Source organism: Falco naumanni, chromosome 5 (genome assembly GCF_017639655.2).
Source record: "Falco naumanni isolate bFalNau1 chromosome 5, bFalNau1.pat, whole genome shotgun sequence".
Lineage (NCBI taxonomy): Eukaryota > Metazoa > Chordata > Aves > Falconiformes > Falconidae > Falco > Falco naumanni.
The window spans coordinates 83,294,528-83,317,990 of NC_054058.1; the positions used below are offsets into that span (position 1 = coordinate 83,294,528).

The window sequence follows — 23,463 nt, forward strand, 5'->3', positions numbered from 1 at the left end:
TTTTGAAACTTCTGAGTAGCAGCATTGCACTGCACACAGTGATGTTTCACAGATGCAAAAAATAGGCATAAATAATTCTTTATACTGCTCCTTCTCACAAATGCAGCTACCAGTTCAAAACGATAAACCAACTACAGAAAATGTGTGTGACAAGCGCATGATTTGGAGCTCTTGCCAGCAGTCTCCCACAGCAGGCTGGTGGTAATCATTCACTTTTCATCACTGTCTCATTCTACGCTTAGTATGAGAGCTTTGCTACACTTTTCTAGCTGCACGTCCTATGTAAAACCTGAAGTTATGTTCTCATTTATCTGGGATTGTCAGTGCAAATATGTTACTGCTAGTGATTTGAAGAGTTGGACTGAACTACAGTTCTTGATTTTTTTTTCTTTTTTTTGCAATGAGTTTTGTGTTTTCTCCTCCAGCTTCACTGATTATTTTCCTTCATATCAGAATGACAGTACTGAAGATTATTCCAGTAAGGAGCCAGCTCCAGCAGCAGGCAAAGTAGTCAGTAGCCTAGGGCAGCCAACAGCTTTCTTCTCCTGTATCACACAAGAGGTGGACTGGCTGTGCTTGCCCAGCTGGTCATTGGTCTATACTTAGATGACTTTGCCCATTGCTGCCAACGATGGAGGGGGAAAGGAGGCATCTCTCTTCATCAACAGGAGCAGAAAGTCACTTCTGTTTCCACCTCTTCCCATATCTCCTCTTTGCAGGAGAACATCCAACCCTTCACCCAGTGACTGACCCTCCCTCCCCATCATCCCAGCAGGTCCTTATCAGAGAACAGTGATTGACGAGTGCTGGAAGAAGAAGGGGGGGGGCAAGAGGAGATGGATGACTGTGTGGGGCAAGGGGTGTGTTGGTCATGAAAGTAAGAAAGATCTCAGAGGGACTGGACACAGGCTGGGGTGAAGAAAGAGAGACACCTTAAGCCTTCTGACTCCTCCCCACCTGTAACTACTTCCTAGGCTCTCTTCCACCAGTCTAGTTTTCTAATTAAACCCTGCCAAGCCCTCTTAGTTCCTTCTGCCACCAATCAAAACAAAGCAATATTGCTACTGTCAAGAAAACCTGATTTGGCCCTAACAGAAGAATTGAATTGTGGAGTAAAGGATCTCCCATTCCATAGGCAGCTTCCTCCATCTTCTTTACTGTTTGCCCATAATTTGCCAATTTCATGCTTGTCTAATTTAATATCCTCCTTCATTGCCTCAAACTACATCTCTGTATATGCTCACAAACGACATGTCCCTATATGCTCATAATCATGCTCTATGCCAGTGTCTCATACTTACTCTTACCAGAAATGGAAAGCAGTACAACTCAGAAGAGCACAAGAACCAGACAGATTTTAGACCTCCATCAGCTGCGCCCTTTCAAGGGACACTGTTTTGCAGGACAGCAGGTAAACCGCACCAGTAACTCCCATTCCTGTCCTTCTAGTGTATGGTTCAGGGCATCTCTCAATGATCCACTTCCTAAAGATGCATACTTTTTTTCCATACAAATCCATATAAATCTGTTTCATACAACATACACGGAATAGCCCGTAACCTGTCTTTCTCCCATATTCAATCAACTCCTACCTATGGAGCCTGAAACCCACTACATTGTTTACAAGATCAAAGCAGGTCCTAGCATCAGCCCTTTTCCTAGAAACACTCCAGTTGCTCTCATATTGACTCCATCTATTCTGAAACTTCCTTTTCACAAAGTTTCTACTTTGTCAGGTAGGAAAATCAATTAATCTGTTATTATCAGATGTATGCACACAACGTATACCTTCTGACTGGTTTTACGACCCTTACCTTAACTTGCAGCCCTCAGTATGTGATAAGTAAACCATGAACTGACCATGACCCATCCCTACCATGTTTTGTTCACCATATCTGGAAGTACTAGAAAGAAACAAACCCCTTAACATCTACAGACTGAATTCTGGAAAGAGAATAACTGTGCCCGAAACTCAAGAATTGGTGTATTCTATGTGATTCAGGGAGATCTGAAGACCCATACCGATGACATCAGAGGTTAACTGAGTCTTTAAAACACAAGCTAACAGGTTCAAGGGTGAGGAAAAAGAGAGACACACCATCAGAAGAAACAGGAACCTTGACTGTGACAGCAGGCAAAGGTTGTAGGCACTCATTGCAGGGCACAGCCTGAGAGCAACCCTGAGCATGAAGACAAAGCACAGCTTGGAGATGTGCCCTCCATGAGAAAACCTTGTGAGTCTCATGGGACTCCAAGCCACCAGAGAATGCCCCGACAGGTCCACAAATGAGCAGGGGATGTTGCACACACACTTATGACCTTGCTTCAACGCACACATCTGTATGTCTTTTGCGCTGCTGTTGGTTTTAGAAGTTCCTTGCGTACTACGTGTAAATGACAAGACTGAGCATTCCTGTGTCCCAGAGAAGGAACACAGCCAGGGACTGCGGCAAGTGAATTCGACATCTTGTCCCACATATTCAGATTTCTGCAAAGCTGTTTGAATATGTTACTGGAGCAGGCTGCTGGCTTACTTGCCAATGAAATTTGCTGCAACTAGGAGAAAGTCTACCAAATTAGATCTCCTCCTCCTCCTCCCAACCCCAGAAGGGACAGATAAAACTCTGTGCTTATAATTTTGCCTAACAGAAATCTGTACTTGTGGTCTGAATGGAATACAAACTACCGTCCCAACTCTGTTGAAGATGTTTTCTCAGAGACTGTAGCAACTGCAATTTTTAAATTGTCTTTCCCAAGGCACACTATGGTGCTAGTGAAACCCCAGCACGCTGTCTGGAAAGTTATCTACAAAAGATTCCAAATGATATTTTAACAGAGAGAAAAGTGTGAATTCAGCGTGTAGGTCAAACAAATCAACCAAAACCCCCACACTTAATTTTCTTCTTCTCTGTCACTCTGACTAGTTCAACTACAGATGACAAGAGTTATTCCCTCCAAGTCAGTTTGCAGACTGCCTCTCTCAAAAATTAATTGAAAGAAGTGGATCCTATAATTTAAAATGAAATAGGCTCAGCAGGTGAGTAAGCTTTTTCAAGATTGATTACTGAGTATTGATTTTCCACCAATTGGACAAGTTACACTCCACAAGGCCACCTGCACATTAACCTAGGATACATAAAACCACCTCAGGCTATCGTCCATCGAGAGGCTGGTATTTTCAGAGGATGCAGTCTCTAGCTCTTTTCCTCACACATACATTCAATGACATTCATTTGGACAGCACTCACACTTTGTACTTTACTTCACCATAAATAGCTATTATTTGTATTTTCATTTTCCAGAAACAATTTAAGATAACTACCCAGGACAAATCTTCATATAACCTAGTGCTAACTTAATTGTAAAAACTGTAAAGATAGGTAGGTTCTCCCATGGTATGAAGGAAAGAGATGCTGGATACAGCATTAACAGAGTGACTTACTGTGGCCTGGAAGCTTCTGCTTGGTCCGTCTGAAGCTTCTCGCCCCCTTCCACTTCCATGGTGCAGTAGACTATTCGATTGGGAGCGACTGACTTCAAACCTTGTACCTCCATTATAACAATCTGATGAAAAGAAAGCAAATAGTTTATCCTTCAGAAAACATTACGTAGCACAGCTATTGCAGTACTAAGCTCCACACAGGTAAAAAAAAAAATATAATAAATAATACCCCCAAACCCCACTCACTCAAATCTTCACAGCTGGTGAAGAGTTTTAATTTTGCTTTCTTTTTCCACTTTCAACAACATATAGTAGGAATTGAAATTTTTGCTGTTTCTACTTGGACAACAACCAACACCTCACTCCAATCATAATTTAAATGCTAGTAGTTGAATTTGAGACTAATGTCTAAATATAATTCTAAATCTTAATACATGAGGAAATGTATCTTTTAAACTATCATGTAAATATGTATTTATAGAATGAATAGGTTACCAAGTTGGATGTAAACAAGACGAGTAAGTACACTGATCACATCTTGAGAGGTTAATCATGGTGCTGTGGCACTGGACGTTGCAACCCCTGAATCTCAGAAGCGATTTGGTGGTGTGATGAGCATGAGGCAGGTCGGAGCATCGCTATCAGCTGCTGTATTTTTTTTTTCCCCACTACCTACCTCTTTCCCTTCTCCTGGCTCAGTACTTGCAGTCAGGTTCAGCATGCATATGGGGACAGGGGGGAAGAGAAAGGGAAAAAGCCACCTCTACCATCTGCACCCTGAGAAACATCCTTACCAGGGAAATTCTGAGCTTGGCAGATCCCGTATTTTTTCCTCTAAACTATTCAGTTATAGCTCATACGAGCCAAATGCAGCCCTACTTCAAATGCTCTCTGCCTTTTATAAGACTTACAGTTTGTCACAGTGTGAAATTATTGGAATTTTTACACTTCAGATGTTTCTAATTCAGAGAAGATTTGAGAAGAAAGTCAGGTTTCCCTGCTTGCTTTGGAAAAGCTGCTTTTCTTTCCAGACCCATTTGGGCCTATGAGAAGAAACTGGGAAAAACACAGTTAGTTTAAATAGCAGAGAAGCTGTCCTCAGCTAAACTACACATGAAAACCAGTATTTGTTTGTTTTAAAGGTGACAAAAGTAATGACTACTTTTATTCTTATTAGAGGCAATTGGTTTCTTAAGTCAGCAAGGAACTACTAAAATATTTCACTAATAAACTTTTTGCATATTTGCCTGTTTGTTTCAATTCAAGTATGTTAAGCCAGACTTTACCCCTAGTTATAAAATCCTTTGTACTTTAAAACTCCCAGAATCTTAGTAATAGATATCTCGTAAAATTGCTAGTTTGGTAATATTACAGTGAGATGACAGTCATTGATAGTTTAAAACATTTTAACATTACACATAAATTATCAACACTGCCTATTATGCTTTATAAATAACAACAGCAGTTCAGGGAGGATGACATAATCATCTGTTTCCCCCATCTTTTGTGGTCCAGGAATTCAAGCAGTTATTATAATGATCAATGATCACTGAGAGACTGCATTAGAGATCCTTCCAGCTAATACTGCCTATACAGTCTTCCCACATGTGAAACCTATGTCCTTGTTGAATGCAGCCTTCATGTTTATTCATTCTCATGTTACTTCTTTTCCTTGAGTTTCCAATTTTATTGCACAGTATATTTGTCTTTGGTAGCAAATCTGGATTCCAGCAATGGAAAAAAGTTGCATTTAGTGGGGAAGGAAACTGCCACTAGCTGACTTACTAGCTCATTAGCTGATAAACAGCTTCCTAAATATTGCTCGTCTATTTCTGAAGCTGTCCAACAGCTGAACATCATAAGTGATTAAGACTCTCCTACTCCTTTGATATTTTATTTATTTATTTTAGAAATTTCTGCAACAGGCTACGGTTAGGAAACATCTAACTTGCAAAACCAGTCACTGTTGCTTGCAGTAATGTGCAAGGGGGTCTCTGACCTTAGCCAGCAAGGTCCACTCCCTCCAGTACATTGTAAATGTTACTAACAACTTTTCCTGTTCTGTCTTAATAACATGCAGTGCCAGCACAAACTCCAGCCACATTCCCCCCTACCAAGAAATTACGATTGAGTTCTTATACTCTGTCCTAACGTTTAGACATATTGTAGATGTCATGTGCCTGTGCAGCGACCCTCAGCTGGGATTTTGCTGGTTACTCTACAACTTAGTTAAGTCACACCACACAAGACATGACCTGGATATGTCACATGTTCAAGAAATACGGAATTGTGCACACATGACCTCACATGTTCCAAAAATCAAGTATTCTATCTCCAAGGAAATGCAATCAGCTTTTATTATTTCACATCTGCACAGAACGAAAGCAGGTGGTCCACGTTTCAGTCTAAATGAGTTATCAGTTCAGCTGTTTCCTTTTGCACTTGTGTCCTCTGAGATTTAGCTTCCCAAGAGTAAGATAGGCACATACTTGTCCAGCAAGAAACTCAACTTATGTGGGTAATGTCATGTTTAAAATGAAAATTTGCCCTTGTAAAAACTGCTACATATAGAGTAAGACTTTAATTCTGTGCTTTGCAAAGGATGAACGCTACGTTACCAACCTTGCAGAACATTTTATGTTTTCTTCATCAGTGATGGGCGGGACAGGGGTGGAAAAAAAAAAGCACAGTTCACCAAATCGTATAGTCTACATTTCTGGTATGAGAGGGGAAGGGCTGTAAACAAAGCAAAATTTTCCAAATCCACTGCAGATTGTATCTCCTGTCATTTTTCATTTCATCATTGTTTCCATCTTAATCTGTTTTTCCCCCAAATATCACATGATATTTAGTACACACTTAGTATTTCTCTCTAGAGGCACAGCGAAAGCTTTTCTTCTTACATCCCTCACCAAGCAAACTTTCTTGAAGACAGAAAACATTATCAACAAAAAATTTTTAGGTACTTTTTGGGTGCTTCACAACTGCTTTTTGGTATTGCTGTTTATGGGCCATTCCAGGGCTGGTATACCACTTGAGGCAGACACAGCACATGTGATGGAGACATACAGGATTCAGCACAAGAGTTATAAAAATATCATTTCCTGCACTTCGGTACTAAGGCCTGCACTCCAGCTTTACATGCTTGATGAACTCATACTTTTTGGCGTATAGAATGATGGATCTTCCTACGAAATCTGATGTTGGGCTTTCACATTATTAGCTCCTATAATAAAATTGCATACAGAGGTATAAGTAATTTCTCTGTTATACAAAGGATTTAAACTTTTTCATCTGTCCATTTTTGACATTTTTTTAAATTCTATGTGTATATTGATGACATGGGAGACAAAAATTGATCTGAATTTTCAACATTACATGAAAAAAGCAGATGCCTGTCTCCCTTAAGAAAAAGCATTGTTTAAAAGACAAAGCTTTTTTAAGTCATTTAACAGTTGAAATATTTATTCTGTAACATTAGCTGTTGTCTTAAATAAACTAAAGCCATTTCAAGTGCACAGCACAAGCGTGGCACCTTCTGATCAACAAATACACAATACACACTCTGGAAATGTTTTGATTCTATTACTGAAAGAGACATCAGCATTCCCTGATACAAACATTTTCGGAACTGGACCTGAGTTATGATGCTGTCACCAGCTATGTTTAAGTAACTAGCACTGTTTGTGGTTTCCTCTTGAGGTCAGTTGAGCTCTATATGGTTTAAGACTCCACACCTGTACACCAGACTTGCTGCATAATCTCAGTGAACACGAGCTAGTTTCTTGAGGAAAATGCAGAAATTTAAAAACTCTTGCTATGACCACCAGTAAATTTTTGGTTTGGTTTTGTTTTTCTCTAAATGTTTTCAGTGAGAAAACACAATTTGTTTGTAAAATTCTATTAATGAGTTCCTGATAACAACAGTGTTTCATTATTACGTTCAAAAATACACTTGGGCATTTAATGTACTGGTATTCATTTAAAGTTACATTTGTGTGGGAGATTCAACTGGCCACATTGCTGTGTGGGTCCAAATGCAACTACCAGTGCAAGAGGAAAATGCATCATATAGCTGCATTCTAACCCCTAATTACCAAAGGAACAAAGAATAATTTACTTCTCTAACATAAATTTTCAAATTATAAAGGAAGGACTAATAACAAGTGAGTATCAAGACAGATGTTCTAGTAATTCAAACTGTTAGGTTTTCTGTGAAATATCTGATTACCTCTAATGTGAAGGAGAGGACCACATCAGACTTCGACAGCTGAACCTCATTTTCATCTCCTATGTCCAAGAATGCAGAATTCTGTGATCGCTTTAACTTCTGCAGTTTAAATTCCGGCCCACCTTTAGACACTGGAAGGCTTTCCAGATTTGCCATCAGCAAATTCACTGAAGACCGCAACTCTTCTATGTACATGCTCTCCATTTCTCTTGTTACAAATTTTGGGAATTTTCTTTCCTTGGAAGATATATTTTAAAAGTTAGGGAGAAAAAAAAAATATCATCCCACATAATACATCGTGTTAATTCAATGATTTGCTCTCAGTTAAGAGATATTGAATAAAAAGAAAAGTCTTAATTCCACTGTCTCTTTTTATATCTTCAAAAGAGTAATGGGAAGGCATTTGTAAAAATGGAACCTCCTGCCCCCTAGAATCATTCAACTGTAAACCCAGGTTGTATATGTACATATATTTCTAATACACGCGTTTTAAGTGTATCAATTGATAATATACTTTTGATGTTACCTTCAAATGTTTCATAAAATGATGAAACAAACTATACACTAACAAATTTGTTACTTCAATCATTTCCCACGCTTCCAATAGGAAGTCAATCATATCCATGCTTCTAACACAAAGCTGTTAAACTACAACCATGACATGACATTCCTGCCATTGTTTACTTCCATTTTTAATAATAGGCTATTCATTTTGAAAGTAACACTGAATTACTACACATGGGATTATTTTAAACATATCTGTTAGAACTTAAAAATAACTTTTTTTCTCTGTTGGAGTTTGATAATATTTTTTAATTACTGTCTTTATAACAAAGAGGGAACATGTAAACATACATAATGCATATATATGAACATGTACAGAGCCACTTTTATGCAGTTTCTCCCACTATTGAATACTGAGTACCCTATTCTTTACCCACAAAGATACTAGAAAACATAATCTAGGATCTAAAAGGTTTTTGAGGAGCTTGGTTTTGATCTCCAAGAATAAAGTTCATATTTTGTAGCATTTGATTGCTTGACTTAAATGACCTTAATCATTCTCACAGACCCTAGAATTAGGACTAGCTGTCAAAGTCCACCACAAACCCCCCTGCATCTTAAGTAGTTTAAAAGAGATATATGAAAACTCTGATTTGTGACTTGGATGTACCATGCAGGACATGGAGTTCCTTATTCTGTGCAAAACTGTGCAGTTGACACTGTGGCAACCACGAAAATTTTCAAGTAAAGGTTTGGGTAAAAAAATGGATTAATAAATTTTTCTTTAAAGAATCTATAGCTGTGCAGTGTATGTACATCAGAGACAGAATGAACAAGATTTATATGGTTTAAATAGTGCTCATAATTTTCACTTTATTTAAAATTAATTTGAAACTATTATGGACAGCATTTTACTTTTGAGGAAGATTAGACCTCCAGGTTGTTATTTATGAACTTCATAGTCGTAAATGATAATTTTTTCCTTGTAAAGAAACAAGCAAATCTTAACTGCTTTACAATTGACATTATATTAATATACTACAATTTTTTTCTGCACACAGAGCATAACATACATCCTTCCAATATTTTGTAACTTTTGGAGCTAAAAGCAAGAGGACAATAGAGCAAACACAGGGTTATTGGAAAAATTTGATTGTAAGCCCAGGCTTCACAGAAGACTGAAGAGACTTGAGATTGCCCTTCTGTGACAAAGGAGTCTTTCCCCAAAATTTAGTAAGATATGGCCAGGGACAATGCCAACACCACCTGTGATGTTTAATATAGAAGGGCATAATCCTGTCCACTCAAATAAAATGCAAGCTGTAGGAGAGAAAAATAGGCTTGACTTTCAAAAATGTACAAAAAAAATTTTAATTTACCCAATCATCACTACTTTGACCTACAAGATTCACTCATGGTTTGTTATCTGCAATACTAATATAACCATTATGAACTTAAATCTGTAAAAGTAAAATATATTATATATACTTGAAAAGTATATCATGTATAACCTGTAGTAAGACATAAACGTTATGGTTATACCCTAAGCAAAGCACAAAGCACTTGTGCATATAAAAGATGACATTTTAGTTCCAAAATACATAAACCCAAATGTGAAAATAACATACCCTTTACTTCACCACTGTTCTTGCTGATGAAGGAAACATAGGATCACACAGCATATGATTTTCCAAAACCAAGTTATGCTTTCTCCCTACCCCTGTCGATACAGATACTCAGAGCAGAAAGAATTGCATCTGCCTGACTGTGTTGAAATGATCTTCTGCTTAATTTTAAAAACAGAGACTGGAAACATGCACTAAGTATCATCCCACTCAATCTCATATAAAGATATGCTTTTGGTATGTGAAAGCAGACACTTACCCTTGCCATTTGTTCTGCCAATTGCAGTCGTCCATCTAGTTCACGTCTGATCTGGGCTGCTTGCTCATCTCCATTATCCAACTTGGACAGGGAACAAAAAGTTAACTGTGAGAAACGTGCATTATATTTTAACTTTATAGCAAGTAATGCAGTAAAAAACAAAGCGAAATTAATTTCACCCTTTTCATCTTAAAACCAGTGAAACACTAAGTAAATACATGGCTTTGAGTCTTACCAAGATGAAAAGAATGTTTGGGCCACCAGTTACCCATGGCAGTCAGGGTCCCTGAAGGGTAGCCAGCATTCCCTTGAATTTTTAATACTTAAGCAAAACAGAAGTAGTATTATTTCCTTATGAAAATAGCAGCTGAAAACATTTTTTCATGAAGCAGAAAACTGGACTGGCAGACTAGCTTAGAAAATGTTTGCAAGGAAATCTGCTTTTTGGTGCCACGAGTTCCTATATAGGAATACACAGGTATAGTGAAGGAAAGCTGTGTGGCTGTGCCTTCCAAGTGTGGTATTATCTCATTTGCATAGCTCTTTTCCCCAAATATTGGCCAACTACTCGCATCAAGGCATATCCAGTTTTTGAGCTTCCAGTATCTTCATACTTAGGGAACAGTGATGGCTAAGCATCTGACTTCCATCAGGGAGGTAAAGGGGAAGGATGCATCTCTTCATCTCAACAGAGCAGCCAGGTCTCAACAGAAAGGAGACTCCCCAACTCATTTCCCACCTGTTTACTTATTAAGGGAGCGGTGGGGAGTTTGCAGAAGCAGGGCTTCACCTCAGTGCCCTGACCTGCACAGCCAGTTAAGAGGAAGAAGATGGATGTTTCTGGAAGAGATCAAGCACAACCTGCCTTCTTACCTGGAAAAATGCCAAGCAAGGACAGAGTCCCAGTGGAGGGCTCTCTCTGCCCCTAGGGCTAACCACAGACACGATGCAACATGCTGATACAACTCCAGTGCATTTAGTATGCAGCCAAGGTTTAAGGATACCTGAATTACTCGTCACTAAAAAAGCCTTAAATTGATTAGGGATGTAAACTGGCAAAAACTAGTTCTCTAATTAAATGAGATCTTCAGTTACAGAACGCACGATTAGTTTGGTAAATGATTCATTACATAAAACTAAGGTTTTTAAGTAAAACTGCTATTTAGTGCATCAGGCCAAATACATAAACCATCTCTTTTGCAATGCTCCTTAACTAAATTTGTTAAATCTTATTGAACTAAAGCATTTCTGAAAACTGGGCATTTTTTTCTTTCAAAGTCCAACTTACAAAAAGGGATAATTAAAAAGACACTATCCAGTGCTTACAGGTCAATTGCAGCATTATGCTTAATGCAAATCTGACCACATTTAGAAACAGGATGAAGAGTTTTCCACCACCAGTACGGAAGCAACGACAGAACATGCAATCTGTCACCTGTGCAATCTGGCGTCTCACAAGTTCCTTGCAGGAACTGATCCAGACTACCAGAAAGCAAGAGAACAGAAGCTGATGGTGTCCCCAAAGGAGGCTCAAGTTTAAGCTAGAGAGTAAAAGATGGGTCATGTTCCAGACTGGAAAAGTCCTCCCACCAAGCGTGTCTGTAAAACTGCTGCTAGTTTGACTGGGAGCATAAATGGGAACAGTGTTCTCAATGAAAGCAAGTATTTTAGGTTTTCAGAATACAACAACAGTATTTCAAGTAAGTTCCCAAATTTGTATTCTTTCATTTCTTAACAGAACAAGAGACTGCTTATTGAACTTGTCACCAAGAATATTTCTAATTTCTATTTTCCTTTGTATTACAACCACATAATTTTTGCAATTATTTTTGTTTAATCAGTACGAATGTCAGCCTAACATGAAAAAGAATTTTGTTTTCCTTTTTGGGCTAAGAGAAGGTTGACGTTACTTTAGTAACATATCCAATGACAGGCAATTGCTGGAAAAATACATGCTTGTAAAATACGTGCTTGAAGGTAATTTTGATGACTGAATTTTGATTTCTGCAAAAAGGAAGGTGTGGGAGAGCTGAACGAAGGTAGAACTTTTTCCTGTGTCAAGGCACAACTTAAATGACTGCCTCTATTATTAATTCATTTGAAGAGGCAAAAGCTTTTGTTTAAAGACTGATATTTAGTTATTTTTCCATTTAAAAAATGCACAAAATAATAATTCAATTACTGAAGGTGTAACCTGGTGTTGCATTTTTTCCTTAAGTATGCATTACTTCCCATTATCTGATTGCACTCAAGTGCTTAAAAATGTGCTAATTTCCCTACTTACTTATTTTTAAACTTCAGTCTTCTGCCTGAAAGACTTGTAGATTTAATGATTTTGTTGATGTATGTATGCAATGATGTTTTGTAAGGTATGAAAAGAAGCTGAAGAGGTGAAAAACTGAAGAGTACTGCTTTACTTAGATAAAAGTGACAGAGTGAGAATGACTGTAGGTCATTCACAGCTGTCCTAATAAGAAGTTGTTGATGTTAGCATTTTTGCAGCATGCAAAATGAAGTGGCAATGAGAAAAACAGTAACTTTGATACCACGTTCCATGCAAGGTCATTCTACTTGGTTTTATTCTACATTCAACAAAATGCAAGAAAAACAACTTTGCAACCAAAGCAGTCAGTGGTTATGAATGCCTAATCAATCATACTTTATATCTGAAGCGACAACAGTAAGACTACGCCGATTCTGAAAATATAGGTGGTATTTGGAATCTGTGAGTTCTGTCCACTTTTTTACATCGGGAAAACACTTGATACAACCCACCGTACAGGTGGGAAATGGTGACGAGGGTTAACGGCAAGTGTACCCTTTTCTTATTTGTGGATCAAACCCGTACCCAGGGTATCTGTGGAATACACAGTTATGACAACCACTGCGCTAATTTTTAAACTGTTAAATAAAAACTAGAAAAGCATACGACACTACGCACAGAAATTAATATAAATGTAATGTTCCAGAATAACAACTCAGATTCTTCTCAGTATTGTAACTAAAATTTTGTTAAAACAGATCACTAATTGGTAACCACTTAGAATTCAAGCAAAAGGGGTTTGTTTTTTTTTTCTTTTGAAGAATAATTGGCACTTACATGGCATCACCTAGTACTTCCCACCCTTAAATATGAAGGCATGTTTTTTTAAAAAAAAGTTAAAGCCTTAGAGATTATTTTAAAAGAGGGTACACATAAATTCCATTTAATACAAACATTTCAGCTTTCTGCAATGGTAATAATTATACACCATAGCTATTTACTGACTGCACCAACACTACAGATGCTCCTCATGTCGCTTAAACCTGACATAACCAAATAATCCATATTTTAGCAGCAGGGGACATCACTACAGAAGACTCTACAGACGCCAGAGGCCTGTTTTCAGCATAAAATACATTAGAAGTCCTGACCAAAGAAACTGATGTTTCCCCTGAATGCCATATACCTGGCCTCCAAAACTTGTAAAACCTCGGCAAAGACAGTGACTCCCCCTTTGAGGGCTAGTTAATTCAGCAGGAGAATTCCCCACTGAGCAAGAGTGTGAATAAGACAGCTGTGTCACTTGTGCCCTTTCTCTTTGCAAAGATGATTACTTGGATTTTAAAAGCTTCTTCAGAAAAACTCAGTAGCTACGAATGACTACGCTTAGGTGAATAAGAAGCTACTTACTGTTAAAAAAAAAATAAAATGTGGAAGCTCATCATCTTTTTTCCCCCCAATGGTGTTATATAAAAACAACCTACTAAAATACACCCGCCACTGTTAGACATCAAGCTATTCATGCAGAAATGTTTTTATTTATTAATGCTTGAAGTTGCCTTTATTTTTTCCTCACTCTGAAAAGGGCAATCACTTCTACTACAAACTTCCTTATTAATAGTGGAGTGGCGACCCCCCCCAATATGCCAGCTGCTCGACAATTCCTGCTCGAAGATGTTTTCAGTTGCTTATCTAAGTGTTGACGTCTAAAGGGCAGGCTGGAGCTTTCCAATCCAAATTGCTGCTTTAACAGTTTCAACCAGAACACTCCATTGCTTACGAAGAGGCTGGGGAAGACAATACCCTGCTTCATCCACGTATGGGGTTTGCATGGCAAGGTTTTGGTAGCGGGGGGTGCCAGGGGTGGCTTCTGTGAGAAGCTGCTAGAAGCTTCCCCCATGTGCCAAGGAGCCCATGGCAGCCGGCTCCAAGATGGACCTGTTGCTGGCCAAGGCCGAGCCCATCAGTGATGGTAGCACCGCTGGGATAACGTACTGAAGAAGGGGAAAAAACCCCTGTGCAATGGCAAGTGTGGCCAGAGGGAGTGAGAACACGTGAGAGGAACAACCCTGCAGACACCCAGGTCAGTGCAGAAGTGGGGGGAGCAGGAGCTCCAGGTGCTGGAGCAGGGGGTGCCCGAAGGGGGCTGTGACCCCGTGGGCAGCCCGTGCTGGGGCAGGGTCCTGGCAGGGCCTGTGGCCCCGCGGGGAGAGGAGCCCGGGCTGGGGCAGGTTTGCTGGCCGGGCTGGTGGCCCCGCGGGGGACCCCGGCTGGAGCCGGCTGTGCCTGAGGGGCTGCGCCCCGCGGGGGGACCCCGGGCTGGAGCCGGGCGGGGTGTGAGGAGCCCCCCTGAGGGGGAAGGGGCAGCAGGGGCAGCGTGTGAGGGACTGACCCCAGCCCCGGCCCCTGCATCGCTCGGGCGAGCCCGGGAAGGTTTGGGGTTATCTCTTATTATCCTACCCTGACTTGATTGCTAATAAGTTAAACTAATTTCCCCGAGTCGAGTCTGTTTTGCCCATGAACAGTAACTGGTGAGTGATCTCTCCCTGCCCTTATCTGAGCCCAGGAGCCTTTCCTTGTATCTTCTGTCCCCTGTGCAGCTGCGGAGGGAGCGACAGAGTGATTTTGGTGGGCACCTGCATCCAGCCAGGGTCAGCCCACCACAATCCGTAGTAAGAAAAATGGTGACCATCTCGTCAACGAGCTCCTCCACCACCTTGCTTTGAAATGAGAATCTGAAGTTTAGCCAGGCCCTGTTTGTGAAAATCAGCTGAACTCTACCCAAGTTACAAACCTTTGAAAAATCAACTTTGCAGCAGTCAGGCCACCACATGAGGCTAAATCAGATTCAGCATTCATCTTCAAGCAGGTCGTGCTTCTCTCTGTCTTGAATATGCATGAAGTCTACGCTTTTCAGATTATTTGCTCATTTAAGAAAGACTGTAAGGTTATCAGAGTTAAAAATCACTGTTTGGATCAACAGCATGGTATCTTGCTTGCCAAACTGTTGTTTAATTTGTGTGCCTAAACATCACAGAACAGAAATATATCCGAGTGAATTAATGTTTCCATATTTTAACAGGTTGGAAAAAACTGCATGCTTCATGATTCCTATTCATATAATAACATTTTTAGAAAAAGGCTGTAACATATCTGTGTATTTTGGTGCAAAAGAAAAATGGTACACTGGCAAAAAATCTGCGCAAGAGCAACTTAAAGTAAAAAAGGTACTGCTAATGCTGCCAAGAGGTACTGCACTAAAGCCCACGGCACTCCTTTGCATTCCCCTACACACAGAGTAAGACCGATAGCCTGTGCCCGAGAAAACAAGACAAGTCTGAGTACGGGGGAGTACTGACCTGCTGCAAGTTATTGTTCTTGACGTTCACAAGTGCTCAAGCTGACTGATAGTTCCCCCAAATTACTGTTTTATTAACGTTCAGTTAGTTTCCCCGCAGCTTTTTAATTCACAGTAACATCAATGTGAAATTACATTTACCTGCCCACAGCAAGATAAATTTCTCTGCATTTAATGACTAAATGGATAGTACACAGATCTTAGGACTTGCTGTTCTGTCTGCCACACAAAATCCAAAGTCTTTTCACTGTGTTGCAGTAATGGTAATTTTTTCCATATAGCCACTTTTTGCCACACGTAACCAAGTCTGGACCCTGCTGAGCTGACAGGTTATTTGTGGATGCCCGTGTGAGGTAACCTGCAGGGGCCATCCCTGACGACTGCCTGGCAGTCAAGGCAAAAAACTGTCAACATATACCAAATGGAATAAAGGGCGTGGATTTCCAGTGGTGTGATAATGCAACGCTGAAAAAATGGATTCTGGAAGTAGCTAATGGCATCCAGCTGCAACGCTGAAAGAGAAAGCAAAGGCTTGAGAAGTCCTAGTGCTCAGTTTTGGTTGTCAATCAAGTAAGCAGCAAGCAGGCAGTAGGTGTAGCAGATGCGAATACCAGCGTTTTTCAGGCCGTTGTCCTTGCTGCTCTTATCTCTGACTCTAAAAAAAGGAGTTTTGCTTCAGACAGAGCTGCTGCCTCTAAGACCTGCAGGATTTGTTCCCCTTCTTATCTTTACACAGGCGGACTTGCTCTAAAGGAACAGACTGGGAAGAGATTAAAGGTGTCTGCAGCATGAAGGAGGTGCTGCGTGCTGAACCCAAACAGCCTGCGGAGATTCCTGAAGTTTCCCAAGCTTGTGAGCCAAGATTAGCAGCTAAATATGTAAAAGCAGAAGGATCAACAACTCCCAAGTCAGGGTGAAAACAGAGTGCTCAACTCCAGTCTACGACAGCAGACAGTTTTGGACATGATTTCAACAGGACTAAACTTCTCAAGAACGAAAACACGACAGAAGTAAATGGCTTCCACTTCCTACAGGAGGGAAAAAACAGATTTGATTAAAGGGCAGGATGTGTGATGCTTTCTGACTGGCTTCTACTGGACCTTTTCATAAACCTTCTCCCTCCTGTTTCACAGCAAGACACAGACGGCTGTAAAACAAAAGAAAATGTAGTCACTCCTCTATTTCAGAGAAGGCTATGCCATTTAGCTGCAGTTTTAAAATCTTTTATCTTCCTTGCGTATACATTATAAAGAGGATTAATTCAGATTCATAAAGAGATCAATAAAATGGTATTTAAAAACTCTCTGATGTTCTCCGCACCCTGCAAGGTCCCCATCATGCATCACACAAATGGCTGTGCTGATGGCTGACCCTGCCTGAGCGATGCTGAAATTCTGCAGATTTGCCGCTGAACTCTGCAAAAGACAAACTTTAAAAACTCAGTTACTAAATCTTCCTCTTCCCAACTCACTCCTTTTCCCAGTCAACACACAGAGACAACAACAAATTGCTAGTTTTGACAAATAAACTCAGAGATGTTTTAAGAATATGTACAATGCAGAATCAAAGTGAAATGTCAGAGGAAGGATGTCAGAGAGCCAAAATCTGTTAATGGTTAAAAAAGAGGGGGGGGGGGGAAAGCACCTATTTTTGAAATTATTTCTCTTGTGGAATACCAGTATACATCCTTTCAGCTAATTCTAAGTCAAAAGACAAACTCAGCAACCCCTGAAAGCATTTCTACTTTCAATTTGTCCACAGCAAGCACACTCACAAAAGCTAACATGTCCAAAGCCCACAGGAGGTGTTCAAACAACTTTTCACAATGCACCATCAGGGCTCACAGCCTGTTCTTATCGATTCTGCTCTACACAGCACAAGAATATTGCCTTTCAGACAATTGGCCAAGCCGATCACTCAGTTTTCCTGCAACATAGCGTCAGCAAAAAGCTAAAAAATCAGTTTGAATTAATTTGTTTTAAAACAAATTCTTACTAACTGCTAGTATTTTTTTTCTCAGGTTTTTTTTTTTGTTTGTTTTTTTTTTTTTTGGGGGGGGGGGGGGGGGGGAAGCAGCAGTTTTACTATAATATCAATACTGAAATTAGGAAAGGGGGTATAGATGAACAGAGCAAGCAATTAGCATATCACTTTCCCTGTCGCCAATATTGTTAACAAGTAACAATGCAAATGAAGAGCAAGGCCAGTCAACAGTCAAATGCTCTACAGTGGCTTCAGTTGGATAAAAAAGAGAAAATCCAATTAAATCAATGTTCTCAGAAGCTGTGCCTGACTACCCTCGATAAGTCCATGAGATACAACACCTCATTCAGTATTTTCTTACAAGCTCTATACAACCCTAGAAGCTCAAAACACTGATGCAACAGATCTCGAGAGCTTTTGCTTTCTGAAATATTTTTATAAAGTTCTAGACCTGTGATTTCAACATAGATTTGTATATGTATGACTGATTAAAGTGGCAGAAGATATGATTTATAGTAATTGAATTCATCAATTATACTAGTAATATATTGATTTGTAAAAAATGGTTATCATAAAAATACTAAAACCAAAACAAAATTTAAAGTCAAGATTACATTAATTCATCCAATGGAATAAAAAAAAATTCAAAGTTCTCAAAAACAGAACTGAAAACTATACAAATCTTTGACTTTTTTTTTTTTTTTTTTATCAACCATTGGACAGACACTTAAGCAATTTCCAAAATAATCAAACCTGAGACTTTGAGACGGCACTTCCTTACACTGAGGCTTTGAAAACATAAGGAGTCTGGAGAGTTTCAACACTGGCTGAAAAGGTGTGTCTCACAATTAGATTTCAGTTTGTTCAGTGACTACCAACACCATAATGCCCAGGAAAGTCTGCAATGAGACTTGAAAATAAGTAGGAAAGGAAGCACATACAGCATTCCAGCTGGTCACAATATATGTAATGAAAATAGTTAAAAATCTGTATTAAGTCCACTCCACTCAAACACTCAAAGCTTCACATAAAATATACGTAAATAGGTCAGACTTTCACTGTACTTAGCCAGCACTTTAAAGTGGTAAGACATTTGAAGAATTAAATATGCACCATGTATTAATGAGAAAATCTCTAGCAAAGTTTCTTTTACACAGCAACGTGCAGATGTACGATGCAACTTCGTTCAGTGATTGCTTCCCTAACAATTATCTTTCATATTTGACTGCTATTAACCTTTTAGAGAAACTGTAACAAGTTAAATGCCTTTTATTAACAGCTAACTTGATTAAAAAGTGCCAGGCAACCTTAGACAAAATGATTTGTCTTAAACAGTAGAGACTAATCCAATCTTTAAAAGGATTCTTCAAAGGATTCTTCAAATGCAACATATCTCTTCTACTTAATACTATCTTTACTGAGGAAAACTCAAAAAGAAATTATTGGTTCAAAATTTTTCATAGCCCAAATTAAAATATAGTCTTCAATATTTTATTACATATTTTCATCTACTGACTCAAACTGGTATTTTGTGACCAGGACACTCAGAAAAGGAATGCAAATGTCTTTGCACAATGAAGAATGAGGTTTTGTTCGTCTATTTGGATTTGAAAAGACCCCAGCACTCTCTTTATCTACATGAGCTGAGGAGAGAGTAGGGCTTCCCAGCCAGGATTTTCAGGAATTTATACACAGTCTTTTCCACAATACACTGTCATATTGCTCTGCATCGATTGCCCAAATGAAACATTTTATCAATTTTATTTTATATTGCTGAACTGTGAATAAAACTGGTGTTCTGCTAGGCTAAACTCCAAGAGTTAAGAGACCTCTTCTTGGCCAAATCTTGACATGTGGTATGTAAATAAAATAAATTAAATTATGCACTCAAATCACCTTTTTGTCTAGGTATTTGGACGATAACATTTGAAGAAAGTCTGCTGGAGAAGAGAAGGCTCTGGGAGACCTTATAGCAGCTTAGCGATACTTAGAAGGGGGCCTACAGGAAAGCTGGAGAGGGACTTTTGACAAGGGCATGTAGTGGTAGGAGAAGGGGGAACGGTTTTAAGCTGTACGAGGGTAGATTTAGGTATTAGGAAGAAATTCTTTACTGTGAGGGTGGTGAGACATTGGAGCAGGTTGCCCAGAGCAGCTGTGGCTGCCCCATCCCTGGAAGTGTCAAGGCCAGGCTGGATGGGGCTTGGAGCAACCTGGTCTAGTGGAAGGTGTCCCTGCTCATGGCATGGGGGGTTGGAACTAGAGGATTTTTAAGGCCCCTTCCAACCCAAACCGTTCTATGATATTTATAGAGGAAATCACTCTAAATCCTGCGTCTGCTACTAGTTTTTCCTCTGATTTAATGCAAAGATAAAAGCCGAAGCTTTATTTGGTTCACAGAAGCTATTCATTATGCAATATGGGGTTTTAGTGAAAAAGATACACTGACCTAGATACAAATACTTTAAATATTTATTTATGCACAGCAGTCTGTTTAGGCATCAAGGAGAGAAAAATCAAACAGTAGGTATCTAAACAGTTATTGATTTGCAATTAGCTAGCACTTCTTGGATTGTATTTTCATTATAGCAGTTCTCTGTATTACAGATTCTTTACATCGTTTTGGAATCATTATCGTACTTGGACCTTACTACCAGCAGATTCTGAAAGGGAAAACGCCAATAAAAATAAAGTTAAAAAAGAAAACTCCAACATTAACACCCCCCCCCCCCCCGAATTTTATTTGATTTGCTATTTAAATATCTTCCCAGTTCTTATCGGTTTTGATACACTGTCACAAATTTGTCCACAAATTCCATGATTCTGGTCCTGTTCTGACTTTCTCCGCAATGCAGACTCAAGTAAAGACATATCAGTTTTACGAATCGTATAAACATGGCCATATATACACTAATTGGAATATTGACTAAGAACAGTTTCACTACATTGATGCCCTTCTCTGCAACAACAGGCTCTTCAATCTTGCTTAGTTTCCTTGAACGTTAACCTCAAATTGGTTTTGTAGCAAAGGTTCTATTCGGTAAAGCTGAGCCCCAAAACTGCAAACCGTGCCTCCTCCAGTAATGGTTTGGTTTTAGCTGTACCTCCAGTTGTCTGCGTAACTCAACTACAACTCCCCTGTTACACAACTGATTGCCCCTACTCACAGAGACGCAGAAGCAGGAAATTTAAGTACCCCTCTAGCTGTACATATCTAATGGCCACTGTGGACAGTGAAAATAGTACACATGTAACCCGCAGCATGATTCTTGCTTGTTTGTTGTCAAAGAGTGGTTCGCAACCCACAGCACTTATTCTTACGCATGCTTGAAACTAATATGGCTGTTGCTCTCATGAGCACTATATTAATGCACTTTCCACTAGGTAAACCACCAAGATTTAAATAATAAAACTAAACCCAATTCAATTCGTACCTATATTGCATTCATAAACTGTTAAAAAAAAAAAAAAAAAAAAAAAAAAAAGGTCCAAGAAGAATCTATTTAAGTTCAATGCAAGTCAAGAGCCTTGGCTCTCCCCAGGAAACAATGGGTAGAGATGCAATAAAGCCTGCATGAAACAAGACGGATTATTTCTTTTAAAGCCTGAATGTCTTCATTTACAGACAACTGAAAGAAACTGAGGCTTGGAAACTGTTAGAACATCTAGTTTACAGAAGCCATTCCACTTCCACGAATCAGTCCTCTAAGATATTTTTTTTTTAAAAAAATATTAATAGTGCTTTCCTCTAAATTGCTCACTTTCCAAACTATTTGTTCTACATCTTTTTTGGCATTTTGACCAATCTCATAAATTTATGCTATTCTTCTAACAACAAAATATGCAATTACACAGATGCATAATTCCTGTTTCACTCCCTGAATTTTGAAGGAAATAACCTTCCTATTTTCTCCCTGGGTTATACAATCATCTTGCATGCAACAGACATGAAGAAACACACAGATCAGGCAGAAAGTCCATACAGCCCCAAATTGTGGCTGTGCCAGTGACAGCAGAGGTTATTTAGGTAAAATACTGAAGCCCAGTTGTTCTCCAGAGTGCATTACTCTGATGATAGCTGTGGAGCCCAAAGAAGCGTGAGGGATGTTATAAGGCGCATCCAGGCCTAGTCCTGTTAGCATCACTTCATGGACGTGTTCTCCAGGAACTTGTCCAAACCCTTTTGAATCGCCTGCTGCTGTCTGTCCACAAAAAGTTCTGGCACATCTCCAAGAGCCAGATACGGAAGCATTGCATCCATCTCTATCTCCTACAAACGTTCCCTGAAGGTCCCAGTTTCTAATGGTGCGGCATTTGCTGAGTGAAGGTACACATTCACCTTGGCCACTACTTGCGTAACTTTGTAAACAACCATACTCCTCCCTGTCAACCTTCTCACCTGCAGACCCAAGAGCCTTAGCCCTTTCAGTCTCTCATCAAAAGGCAGTTGTTCCATGATTTTCAACGACAGCTTCCAGTCCTCATTGACCTCTCCTACATCCCTGAGATGGGGAAACCACAGCTGCACACAGTACTCCACGCATGGGCACAAATAAGAAGGCTGTATACAGCAGAAAAACGATGCTACTGTTGCACGCAGAACTAATGATCGCACCACAGGGAACCCAAAGTGTCTGCCTTGAGCGGTAACTGCCCGTGCTCAGTTCAGCATCCCACGGGCACGCGCTAGGTTATTTCTCTGCTGATGTATTACCTTACATTTAGCTAGATAAGAGCTTATCTGTTTCGCATTTGCCCATGGAGTTTTGTGAGGTCCTTCTGGATCTCCCTGCAACGAGAGCAACTTTAGAGTACCCAACACAGTATCATCTGTAAACTCAAAGATTTCCCTTATGCTGCCTTCTCCAGGACGTTATGAAGATGTTGAAGAAAGATGCAACACTTCTAAACAGCGACTCAGACAGAAACCACACTTCAAATTCTCTAGGAACTAATCAAAAGGAAAACAAATGAAACCTTCCCTCCAAACCTCCTTCTAAAATATCAAGACTGTACCATACAGACAGTACCATCAAGACTTCGATGTTTACTACAGAACTTGTCATTCAGAAAAAAAGTGTCATGGGCTGATGATGACACAGCCCACTGGCTATTTAAGAACAGCACTGATTTTAAATCAACAAGTATTAACATTAAACTCCGGTATGATTAGAATCCACATTAGTGGCACAGCAGTAGATTACAGAGGAGAAAAAAAAAATGCTGGCACAGGTCCAAAGTGTCACTGCAAGCAATGGAATTTTCTGCCTCTCATGCTCTTGGCATCGCACAGATCAATACACAAAACCAGGTCTGCCCTTTGTACTGGCTGACACTACAATATTCAACCTCATCTACTGGACGCGATGAAAACCCAACGAAAACATGTTGTACTGAGACAGAAGGAAAGAGAATAACGGCAGGCTCTTACTAAAGATGCAATCACTCTAAATATTAAGAACGTGTCCCACAGATAAATCAAGTATGTGGAGGCAGAGCATAATTTTTTATTAACAGGAATGGAAAAATTAAAATCTGTAATATGTCATGCTGCAAACATATTTTATCTAACTGTATCTTTATTTTCACATCCACACACTGGAGTTCAGGGATACTGTCAAGACAGACTCCATGCACTCATCACAGCATGTCTTCCACAATGTAAAAGTCAAACTCTTCAGTTGTTGCTATCTATGAAAATGCCTTCCACCCCAACTTTGTCACCACAAAATTATGAGTATCCACACGCAAAATAGTTTAATTTTTATTTGTTTTCCACTCAAGCATTTGCCTTCTTATTT

At 39.6% G+C, this 23,463-nt stretch overlaps 1 protein-coding gene across 1 annotated transcript in view; it reads right to left on the minus strand.

The window, feature by feature from the left end:
• The window catches only part of CADPS2 (calcium dependent secretion activator 2), a 321,648-nt gene that overhangs the window by 177,312 nt on the left and 120,873 nt on the right, over nt 1-23,463 (minus strand). The window contains exons 4-6 of the mRNA XM_040595763.1: nt 10,062-10,142; nt 7,674-7,910; nt 3,443-3,564 (exon numbers count right to left, since the gene is read on the minus strand). Coding sequence (XP_040451697.1) covers nt 3,443-3,564; nt 7,674-7,910; nt 10,062-10,142 — 440 coding nt within the window. The remainder of the gene's footprint in view (nt 1-3,442; nt 3,565-7,673; nt 7,911-10,061; nt 10,143-23,463) is intronic.